We start from the raw sequence: 12,818 nt of genomic DNA, 5'->3' as shown, positions 1-12,818 counted from the left end.
GATATAACTAAGCTTATAAATACCTATTTTAAATATATATAAAATTTTAAGCATGTGTTTGTGCATATGTATTTGTGTGTGTGTGTGTGTGTGTGTGTGTGTCCATTTGTGGACTGAATATTAAATAATATTTTCAATCTCATGTCATCAACAGATTGCAGTTCTGATATGTTAGAAACTATGACACAGTTTTTGAACATCTGTTCTTTCATTTCAGCTGATAGGAAGTTACTGGGAGAAAAGATTGTATTGTTATTCATGGAATGGAACAGAGTGCATCCAGCACTCTAAGCAATATGTAGTGGCTGAATTTTGCTTGTGAAAAAAGTTCCTCCAACTAAAATTCCTCACATTCACCCTGAATACAGATTGCTTATGGTTATGATTGTGATGACATGACTACTGTGCACGGCTGGGCTGACAAAGATAAAGATGGTAAACCAGGAAGAGTTCATTTAAGTAATCAAGAAATGAACAAACTATGACAGCAACTGTTAAGTTTCACATGAGAAGGGTGATAAATTAAGGACAATCAGATCACTCAAAGGAAGTTCCAGTTTTTGGAATCAGAAGTTATGCTATTCATATGGATTTCCCTGAATATGGTACTGATATCAACTCAAAGAGCTAAATTAAAATATTCAAAACTTTGGAACAATTATTACGTAGAAGAAAGGAAGCCCAAGAAAGAAAGAAATTGTTGTAATGTGCTAAAACCTGGTCTCACACTTTTCAGGCTACCCAAATGGCAATTACAAAGTCAGATCTCATCATTATATTCCATCTGCCATATAATAAAAACTGGGCACAATGCAATTTTCACCTTTTCTCAAAGCTGAGAAAAACTTTTTTGAGCATCTGTTTGACTCAAATGAAGGAAGGGGTGGACAGAATCTGGCTGAAAAGACAAATGTAGTTTTCACAACTTTAAGAAGCTTGTTCACTGTTGAATGAAATATCTAGTGAATGTTGTGGTTATGTGGAAAAGCAAATGCACATAATGAAAAAATTGTTGACAAGCATTATTTAATTCAAACATTTGTTTCAGGCTACCTAGAATGTAGAAAGGTTTTATACTGCAGAATGAATTATACTGAAGAAGAAGATATGGTATGTGAGGAATCATTTTAAGACACATGAATTCTATGAAAAGTTGTATCAACATTATACTTTTAGAAATTTACTAAAGTCTTTTGAAATATTAATTTATATTAAATATACTTAACTTAATAATTAGAAAATATTACAGGTACTTGGTATATTAAAACTTAAATAAGAAAAGCAATAAATTTATTAAAAAATACTTTTGAACATAAATTGAAAAGAAGGATTGTACTAGGTACTTGTATAAAGCACATAGCAAAAAGGTAGTATATCAAATTAAAATATGAAAGACTGGCCTAACAGCACTTAGAGACATTTTACAGTAATGTAGGTTGCCTTAGAAAAACATTAATTATTTTATATATTCCCCTCTCCTCTTATAGTAATTGTTCAAATATTCCAGGTCCATCCATATTTTTGCTCAGAAACACAAACTTACATTTATTTAATGGTTGGTTGGTTAATGAATGTCCAAAACACCTTTAAATACCTGTGAAAATTTTAAGTGTCTGTGGAGGGGTGAACTTTCAAACTTTTTAAATTGGTGGAAAATTGGAAAATCATATTTAAAAAAATATAAAGTGTTTAAAACAAAGTTATCTTGATTGACAAGTTAATAATGCTCCTTTGGAAAGACCCATTTCTAATGGATTACAGCTGACTCTCAAGCTGCTTTCCATGCACAAGTGCTTCCCTGAAAATTGTCTATCATATATCAAAGTCCACAGACAATTACACCCTCATGAATAAATAAAAACGTTAAAAACTTGATGTACAACATTTTACTCCCCCCAAAAACCTTGAAGAGGCAGAATAAAAAATAGCAGTTCAGAAGAAGAAGAAAAAACAAAGAGGAGGAGATAGGGAAAAAATAATAATAAAATAAATGATACAGCAGAATGTAATTTTCTTCTTCCAAGAGGTTAAGTAAATAAGGCTACAGAACTAAACCATAATAAACATCTGAATTCAACAGCTGGCCGGATCAGGACTTGTCCAGCTGAACAAATGGAAAATTCCTAAAGAACACATTAAGTTCGGCAGATACATCGCATGCCTGCACTTTATGCTCAATGTTGCCTACAATTGAAATTCAGTGTCTTGTGAAGATTGTCTGTGTATTCAAATCGGTGAACCATGGTTCTAAAATTAACTTATGACTTCTTATTGACTTCTGGTACTGAAACCAGAGGAAAAACCTGGCTATAGGCAATAGACAATGATATCTGCAAATTGCTTCACTTGGCTTTTCCTTAGTAAAAACTTGTTCTGCCAATTTACACAGAATAATAAAACTCTGGTCGTAAAACAAAACAATATCCAAACACACTACTGAATCCAGGAAATGAACTAAAGCTTGTATTTCAGTATTACATAGTTTGGGTCAAATTTTTGGGTAAAACCACACCACATCAAACCCAACTCAACCCAACCCTTTATATATCATTTCTGACAAATTCAAGAAAAAATATTTTAAAAGTGTGTATTCCAAGTTATTTGGTTCATAGTGCGTCAGCATTCTAAAGTTTATTTTTAATCCTTACCAGTAAAATATATTCTAAGTACCATGAAATAAAAAATAAAAAGGAAAGGATTTTGAACTGAGAATTAAACTCCTGGGCATCTGGTAATTTTCAAATTTCTTTGAAAATACTATCTTTCCCACTTTTCTTTTCCTAACAAGAAATAATAGGACAGGTTTTGAAGGTGAGAATGTGAGAGAAAGGTAATGGATTTTTAAGTAAGATGCTAAATCCTAAAGGATTTTATGATAAACCCAAATTTAACATTAACTACATTGAGTACAAATTACACTGAGTATTCCCACAAAGGCAGGGTTGTCAAACTGGATTTGTTGGGATGGCTGGATCAGCATTATAGTTGTCCTCTATGGGCCAGATGGGAGGAGGAGAAGATGGAATGGATGGCTTCCTGCAGCACCCTGCCGGCCAAAACGGGGCATGGGGGGCCGTGTGCAGCCTCTACATGGCTCCTTTTTGGCCTGGATTGCCTTCTGAAGCACTTTGCATGCAAAAATGGGGCACAGAAGGGAGACTTTGCCGGCCTCTTTGCCACGTGCAGCCCACCCCCATGCCCCATTTTGGCTGCCATGGGCACTGTGGACCAGTCCTTTGCTATTTCCTAGCATGCACCACAGGTCAGATTTAAGCACCCCATGGGACGAATCCGGTCTGCAGGCCTTGATACCCCTGTACAAAGGCATTTCAAAGAATGAAACTCATTCAAAAAAAAATTCAACAATATAAATTGATCTCAACTTACAATTATAACTGAGCCCAAAATTTCTGTTGTTAAGTGAGATGTTTGTTAAGTGAGTTTTGCCCCTTTTTCTTGCCTCAGTTTATAAATGAATCACTGCAGTTGATAAGTTAGTAACTCTGTTGTTAAGGGATTCTGGCTTCCCCATTGATTTTGATTGTCAGAAGGTCACAAATTGTTATCACATGAGCTTGGGACATAGCAACATTCATAAGTATGAACCAGTTGCCAAGCATCTTAATTTTTATTACATAATCATGGGAATGTTGCAAAGATTGTAACTTAGAAAAAGGGTCATAACTCCCTTTTTTCAATGCTGGTGTAACTTTGAACAGTCACCAAATGAACTGTTGTAAGTTGAGGACTGCCTTTACAAGATGTTGCATATATTTGTTACCATGTATCTATCTCTGAATAATAAAAGCAAAAGAGGTAAATAATGAGCAATTAATGAAGACTGGTTCAACCCAAACAATGCACTGCACTCATGGTGCAGAAAAGCATTTTACAAAACTGCCCTTATGCGAAGATACTCTGTTTCCCTGAAAATAAGATAATAAGGATAATAAGCCTAATTGGGCTTTTGAGCACACATGCTAAAATAAGCCCTCTCCCCCCCAAAAAATGCAACACAGCAACAGCCATGAGGTGACCAGGCTCACCGTCTCCTGCACCCCCAAAATAATAAGATCTCCCCAAAAATAAAGTGCTTATTTCCAAGTGCTTATTTTGGGGGTCAAAAGAAAATAAGACCCTGTCTTATTTTTGGGGAAACGTGGTAGTGGTTCATGGAATTTTTTATGTCCTTCTCTACAGCCTGTTTTAATAAAAATTATTTTTGATCTAACAATCATTCAGAAGATTTATATTCTGTTTCCTCAAATTAAAAGGATGCATCTATCTGATTCTACATTTGGAAAGAAAAACATGAATCCCAAGATTAGTTCTGTACAGTTACCTTATTAAATAACCACAAGTATATGTTATTCATCACAGAATTGGTCATTATTGAATGGGGCTAGAGTAGACAACCAAAGTTCAAAAATTAAAGCAGCTTGTTTAGTGACTGTTCAAAAGGACAACATCTCTGGTGGGGGGGGATGTCTTATGACAAGTGTTCACACTTAGGAACACTGCAGGATCCCCATAGTCATCTGCATTAACCCAAGATCATTCAATCACAGCTGGCTTCCAACAAGCAGAGTCAATTGGGGGGGGGGAGCCAGATTTGCTTAACAAACACATGATTCACTTAACAACTGCAGATATTCACTTAACAACTATGACAAAAGTGTTGTAAAATGAGGTAAACCCATTTAACTGCCCCATTAACCAGGCAAATTTTGAGCACAATGTAGTCAGTCATAAAAATACTCTGTATTTTTCAGAATATAAGATACTCCAAGTATAAGGCACACCTTAATTTTTGGGAGAAAAATAAGAAGAAAAATTCTGCCTCTGCCTACCAGCATCCATGGTATTCAGCTGACACATGGTAACAAAGTCAGCCAATAAATAGGCATAGCAACTAAGTCAGCAATTAGGGCTATTTGGACTTTGAAATTTGCTGTGTGAGCAAGGAGGAGACAGGAAGAAGTCTGGCTTAGCAGAGAACTGAAAGTGAAACTGCTTGTGTTTTGCTTGTATTTACTGCTATCTTGGAAAACCTGCTTTTGGTATTGTATTGTATATTATTATTATTTTGAATCCTGCTGAACCAGTTACTGTGCTTTCTGAATGTGATTGCTGCTGCAAACTCTGACCAGCTAGGTCAGCTTCAGCACTTACTACAGCCTGATTCAGGACAGCTGATTGGTGGGTGGATTGCACTGCTGGAATACCTCCAATCAGACGTTCCATGCTGCAGGGATTGCCACAGACTCTCGCTGCCTCCATGCCTCACATTTTTGGCCTCTGGTGGGATGGGATGGGACTACATTCAGTATATAAGACACACCAAAATTTTCAGCCTCTTTTTTTGGGGGGGAAAGGTGTGTCTTATACTCCAAAAAATACAGTATTTGTATTTAGTTTCCAAGTTTCTATATTCTAATCCCTTATATTAACAGATACATATACTGAATATAATTAATGAAGCTTAATGTGGATTTTGTTTTCTTGGTCATGGTTCATTTTCAAGGGCTTGATCTAAGAGTTCCTAGTTATTTTTGACCTTCTAGTATTTTTTAAAGGTTAATTGATGTCCATTAAGTGCTGCAGAACCTGAATATAAGAATAAAATGTTGACATATTCCACTATACTTGAAAATAAATGCTATACTATAATGGCAACTCAGTAAGATCTGGAATAGCTTCAAAATAAAACTTACATAAAACTTGTGCACTTTCCTTCCAAAATGGCAGAAGAGACAAAAATACATTATTACTAAGCTTTTGTTCCATTTTGTTCTATAATTTAATAACATGCATTCATAAAAATTCTCATTTTTGACTATTCAAAGCAAAATTTGAAGTATGCAATTAACCCCTATTTGCTTTTCAAAGATGCTGCATTAATACAGCATTAGGTATAAGAAAAAAGAATATTTATGAAAAAGTCTAAAGTAAAGCATTTTTAATACTGTAAACAGTCCATGAGAAGAGATTTTAAAAGGAGTGGGGCGGTGCTCCTCTCTGTTTCAAAGCCGAAGAGCCAGCGCTGTCCAAAGACGTCTCCGTGGTCATGTGGCCGCTATGACTAAATGCTGAAGGTGCACACAGCACTATTACCTTCCCATCAAAGGTGGTTCCTATCTTTTCTACTTGCATTTTTACATGCTTTCGAACTGCTAGGTTGGCAGAAGCTGGGACAAGTAACGGGAGCTTACTCTGTTACGCGGTGCTAGGGATTCGAATTGCAGACTTTTCGATCAACAAGCTCAGCGTCTTAGCCAGTGAGCCACTGTGTCTCTTAAAATTGACTATAAGCATATATAAATCAATAAAATTTGAAGACTGCTTCAATGTCTTGTTTGATCACAATTCTCAGTGAATCCCATATTTTCTAAGTGACTAGAATTATCTTTCAGCAGCTATGGCATTCAAAATCTTCAAAATTAGCTTTTTTCGGAATTTTAGCTTGATTCCTACTTAAGACAGCAGCAATCCAAAGCAGAATATTTGACCAACAAAAAGTGAGTATGTAATATAATTAAACTTAATCATCAACAACCCAACTGTACATAAAAACTGTTCTACCACACATTCAAAGCTTCTATTAAGGAAACCAAATGTTTAAGAAAGCTGGCTTCCACGGTTAGCTGGTTTTAAGTAGAAAAAGAACAATTTCATGGTGATAACACACCCTCTATTGCTTCAAGATCTGCTCAACAATAAAACCACTAACATTGTTGGACATATTCAACTAAACCTGTGCATTATTAACCACACCATTCTTTTGTAGTACATCCAGTTGTATCCATCCCTAAGTGAAAGACAGTGCTGTACTTGGAACTTAGAATACTTTAATATTTGCAGAAATTACTTGATGAGACAGAAGCCTCTCCAAAACAGCCCAATGATGATTCAATATGCTTTTCGGCTGCAAATACTATTATGCAAATGAGATAGTAATGCCAGATAATGGACACCAGTCACTTGCAACAGTCAGTTTAATAATATGCTGGTACAATTTTCAGGTTGTAAGACTTTTCAGTTTGTATATCTTTAGGACTTTTATTTCTTGTATACTTTGCAAAGGTTCATAACAAATAGTCCTTAGTCACTTTAAAAACATACTTTTATAACATAGAACATTGAACAGTTAAGTTAAAAACAAATGCATTTAAATCACTTAATTAAAGCAGCAAGTAGAATTATTTATTAAAGAAGTTTCTGAAGTATGAAGTTTATACAGTTTGACAGCTCAAGTAAAAAACAAGTTCTAGTACCATATTCAAAACATGTTCCACATAAAACCTGCTTTAGATTTAAGAAAAATTGTATTTGCTGGATTTTGTATTCCAGTCCATTCAATGTTATAATTAGAATGCACTTAGAAAGACCAGACTCTAAATGCTTCAGCCAAATATTAAACATGCTTTCTAAATTACAGGCAATTATTAAAGTATGTTCCTTTCTCACCGGTTGGCTTGTCTATTCCAAGAAATCCAGAGTTCCCAAGTGTTTTAAAAACTTGGTGTGCTGGAAATTGTCCCTCTTCTTCCCATTTGTCCACAAATTGATTGATTTCATTGTCAATAATCTGCAATGGAAAGTAAGGGAAGGATGAAAATTGGAAAAGATTACAGGGTGATATTACAACAATAGGGCAAATATTATTCTAATACAGGCATTAGCGTAATTTATTCCATGCTTTCCTAAACAGAAGCTCTCCAGCTCTGCTGGACTACTATTACCATCATCTTCAGCCAATATAAGGCAGTCAGAATCTAAAACCATAGGGTGGAATGCTGCTTTAATGCAATAATGGGTTTACTAATTCCAATTGATTTGATGGTCTTAACCCAGCTCAAAACCAACTTAAACTAGAATTAACTGAATGGAAGATTTGGTTACCAATCCTATCAGGGTATTTTAATGCCAACAATAGATTAACTATAATGTTTTAGATTTCGGAATTCTTCATTCAAATCTAAATAGATACTTAGTGACATGAAGCTTAAAAATTGTTTAATATTTTATCTTTAAATGATATACAAAATTGCACAAGATGAAAAAAGGACATAGTTTATTTCAGAAGATGCTGGAATCAAATCAAGAAATAATTTATACCATTGGTTGATAAAATGTCTATTATCCACAATTTAATCTTGGGTGAAAGTGCTGAGATATTGTGAAGACAAACTAAAAGGATAATCTTCCTAGCTGTGTCAATTGTGCTACTTTATGATGCAATTGATTGGATCTTGTAGGTGAACAAGAATGATATCCATAGGTAAATCTATAGGAATTTCATCTCACTAATCAGAATTTCCATTTAATCATCTCTCAGTTTGGAGTATACTATTTGTAACTGCATTTGTATAACTGTGACAATGTAGGGAAAACTTGAGTGTTCTAATTGTACAACAATCTCTCTTTCTCAAGTCAAAATTTCAATACCCATATTGAGATTGCTCAATAAGCAGTGGCTCAATTTTTCTGTCTGGTTTGAAGGACATTGTCACCTGATTGCTTGATTACTGTGCTTCTTGGATGACTAAATCAGCCAGATTGGAACAGGTCCATTCTTGAGAAGTAATTTAGGATTATTAAAATGCAGGATATGTCCCTACCTGCTTCAAAGAGGAAGTTGTAAAACCACTCTTGAAAAGGTCCTTCCCTTGATCCAGAGATCTTGCTTAATTATAGGTGAATCACAAATATTCCATTGCTGGGTAAGAAAGATCAAGAAAGTAGTGGCTTCACAACTCTAGACACATTTAGCGAGCTTGATTTTTGGAACCTATTTCAGAGGTTTTATGTAGGACATGATACCAAAACTGTTCTGTTTGCATGGTTTGATGGCCTATGGCAGATTGGGAAATAGGTAAAGGTAAAAGTTCCCCTTGCACATACATGCTAGTCTTTCCTGATTCTAGGGGACAGTGCTCATCTCTGTTTCTAAGCTGAAGAGCCAGCGTGGTCTGAAGTCATGTGGCCAGCATGACTATTTAGTCACAGAATGCTATTAACTTCCCACCAAAGGTGATCCCTATTTTTTTACTTGCATTTTTATGTGGTTTTGAACTGCTAGGTTGGCAGAAACTCGGACATGTAATGGGAGCTCACTCCATTACGCGGTGCTAGGGATTCAAACTGCTGACCTTTCTGATTGACAAACTCAGCATCTTAGCCACTGAACCACCGTGTCCCTATAGATTAGGAAATAGGATGCTGCTAATTTTCTAAACCTCTTGTTATTATCAACTATGGTATTCTTATGTACCATTTGCTATGATCCAGCTTTGTGGATATTTCATATTGTTTTTGGTCCTCTCTGTAAACAAACTGAGAGCTGACTTCAGGGAAGACATGAAAGGGGAAAATAGGAGAAGAAAGGATGGAAGGAACAAGCTGTTAAGGAGAGATTTAGAGAAAAGATTACACAAAAAGAGTAGGTTAATGTCTGACTTCCTTTTTCCTAAAGTCTAACAACACTGGTTCCATGCCCTGGTGTCATTGTAATATGTACTTCCCATCACTGGCCAGCTGTGATATGAAACACAGACAGGAAAATACATAAAATAATGATCCGAAAACACTGAACAGGACGTATCTGTGTGTAGAAAGTTGATAAGAATTCAATGTTGGAATTCAATGTTTAGAGACATCTCTAGCTAGCTAGTTAGCTAGCTAGTTTGCTCAACCTTTTCCAAGCTGAACTATGTGTCCGTCTCCAGATATATTGGAATTATAAGGAAACAAGGAAATTAGATAAAAAGACAAATTATAAGAAACCCGGATAATTCTCCTACATCTCCACAAACCACAATTAAATGTTCCCCCCTTTCTCCCAAAATATGGAGTAATCCTCCTTTGTGGTTTTAAAATACATTATCTAAAACTAGTCCCTGGTGTGGGTCATATTTTAGGCTAGAATTAAAATAGTTTTTTTTTTAAAAAATGGAAACATTTTCTTACAAGTTTAGCCTTTAATTTATTAATAGATGCTATTGATTGTAAACAATATTTATGCTTGCAATTCAAACTCTGCATTCTCAGCAGCAATTTGCAAGGATTTATTTAAAGACTGCATGATTGAGAAGTTTTACTAAAGAATATTTCAAGTACTATTCACAATTGAGAATACTACTTTGGCAACTATATAGTAAGTGGCCAGTGAATTTGTAGAATACAAGATTTTGTATCATTAAGTGTGTCTGCATGTTTTAGTATTTCTGACTCTCTGAGAAAAATAAGAGCTCATTTAAGTTATATTACTACTACAGTTCTTCTGTGTCTGGAAAGCTAATTTCTTTTTATGACAAAATAATCTGTGGAAGAAAAATATCAAAGAACATATCCTACCAGAATTCTTTAAGAATAATGTAAAAAGCCTTGTAAAAACTAAAATTAAGATCAATGAATGATAATATAGCAGAAGCAACAATACAAAATGTCTTACCCATTCTTTCATTAACTTATACTAATAACCACTTATAAAATATATTTTATTAACATTATCACTTTAAATATTCTATGTTTTATGAACTCAAGGAATGATTCTAAGTGCAGTTATTGTGTTAATGTTTCTAATAATGAACTCAATAAGCAGTTTAATGGTTAATGTCATTCATTTATATAACTGAAAATATGAGGGAGCAGGTGAAGTCAATTATGAAATCATCTGTATTAAAGCACTCTATTAAAATTAAGAGGAAAAAGGTTTTGTTACTGAGAAGCTGGAGAGCTTTATAGATAGAGAGGCCCCTTCCTTTAAAATCCACTGAAACATTCACATATGTAACATGTGGCCCGAGGCCCCTATATGGCCCATTTTCGGTCTCCCAAGGTTCCTGAATGGCCAAAATGGGCCACAGGGGGGGACGCACATGGCCCGTTTTGCCCAACAGAGGCACTGCAGGGCAGGCCTTTGATATTTCCAACCTAGCCCCAAGGGCTGGATTTAAGCAACCTGTGAGCCATATCTGGCCTGCGGGCCTTGAGTTTGACAGCCCTGCTTTAATCTAATCCTCTTTCATTGTAATAATCAAGATAAAGGAACTTTATGAAAATGTGACTTTCTTAATTACTGCTACATATCTTACCCTAACCCTAAGCCTTAAACAAATTTCAAGTTCTGTTCCTCATTGAAACATGCGCTTTCAAGGTGCTACTTGTCACCTACAAAGCCCTTCATGGTATTGGATCTGGGTACTTGAGAGACCGCCTACTGCCAATCACCTCCACTAGACCGATAAGATCGCATAGATTAGGCCTCCTCCGAATTCCATCAGCCAGCCAGTGTAGACTGGCAACTACTCGGAGGAGAGCCTTCTCGGTGGCTGCTCCGACCCTCTGGAACGAACTCCCCGTGGAGATCCGGACCCTCACCACCCTCCAGACCTTCCGCGCCGCACTTAAAATCTGGCTATCCCGGCTGGCCTGGGGTTAAAGACTCTAACCCCTACTCGAATTGTGTGACTGTTGAGTTCTTAAATGATGTAGTGCTTTTATGTTGTAAATTGTTTGTCCTTCCCCCACCCCTTTTGAACTGTGAGCCGCCCTGAGTCCCCCCCCAGGGAAAAGGGCAGCATACAAATAAAGTGAAACAAACAAACAAACAAACAAACATAATGTAAACATAGATGGATTGTGCAAAGCATTCCAATAATTTTGCTGGTTGAGGTTTTTCAAAGCTGACATCCAAAAAAGCTCAGGATTATTCCTCCTCCACTGCCTCTCCTCCCTCTGCTCTTCTTCCTCCTCTTCCATCTCTTCCTCCTCTTCTCTCTTTCCGCCCCCCTGCTCCTCCTCTTCCATCTCCTGCTGCTCTTCCCCGGTTGAGGGAGATACAAAGTTCACAAAATGTCTATCTTACTATGATATGGGTTTCATTATTGCTTTATTTCCACAGGAGGAAGTATTTATTTGTTTAGAAAATTGAATGTAAAGAAACATTCTGTGATCCTGGTCTCCCCAGTGACATTAGTGTTTATTTCCAGGCCAGGTTTGCTGTACAATTTAATTATATTTCTTTTTAGATTATTTATGAAAAATAAATAACAAGCTGGACTACTCATAAGCAAAGTAGCAGCATCAAATTTTTTTTTTTTACAGGAACATCCTTGGATCCCACATAGGTCCCCCCCCTCATTTGTTTAAAGGTTATGTTTGATGCTACAATAACATAATTTGTAAAAAAAAAAACTTTAAATAAACCAGAGTGGTAGAGAACAAACAACCTGAAAATTTAGTGGAGGTGCAGTGGATTAACCTCACTAGTATGGCTCCTGTAAAGAGGCTTCCTATGATTTCCCGTGTCCATCATGGCACATACATTAGTGAATGGCAAAGACTCCCCAGTAGCTACTATTCTTCAGAGTGTCCACAACATACAATCAATTATTAAAATTTCAACACTGGCTCAAACATTCACTTGTCCATTCAAGAAACTACAGATTAAAACAACATTTTTTTCATTTGATTCCAACCATCCTTTGTTGATTGAAATATTTCCTTCAATAACTAAATATCCTATTTTATTATTTATTGGAATTGCAGAATGATGAACTGCATATAGTATCCCTAGCACTAAGATTACAGTGTATAATAGCTACACTGATATTTTAGGAAGATACATCACTATCTCTATGTTCAGAGGAGATAACATAAGAGGACAAACAGTTCTGATTAATTGTAACAAGACTTTGTTACTTTTTCTCGCAAGAGATTCTAAAACACCATCCCCCTCAAAAAACAAATATTGATCATGGCAAATATAATTTAAAACAGAAATGTTCAGGCATATGTTGGAACAGCTAAAATAG

General features: G+C 35.8%; 1 protein-coding gene across 1 annotated transcript in view; it reads right to left on the bottom strand.

The window, feature by feature from the left end:
* Positions 1-12,818, bottom strand: part of LOC116522078 (probable acyl-CoA dehydrogenase 6) — a 64,939-nt gene that overhangs the window by 37,341 nt on the left and 14,780 nt on the right. The window contains exon 2 of the mRNA XM_032236677.1: positions 7,468-7,588. Coding sequence (XP_032092568.1) covers positions 7,468-7,588 — 121 coding nt within the window. The remainder of the gene's footprint in view (positions 1-7,467; positions 7,589-12,818) is intronic.

This window comes from Thamnophis elegans, chromosome Z (assembly GCF_009769535.1).
Source record: "Thamnophis elegans isolate rThaEle1 chromosome Z, rThaEle1.pri, whole genome shotgun sequence".
NCBI lineage: Eukaryota > Metazoa > Chordata > Lepidosauria > Squamata > Colubridae > Thamnophis > Thamnophis elegans.
Note: the sequence above shows the minus strand (reverse complement) of the source record. Positions and strands in the feature narration are given on the sequence as shown.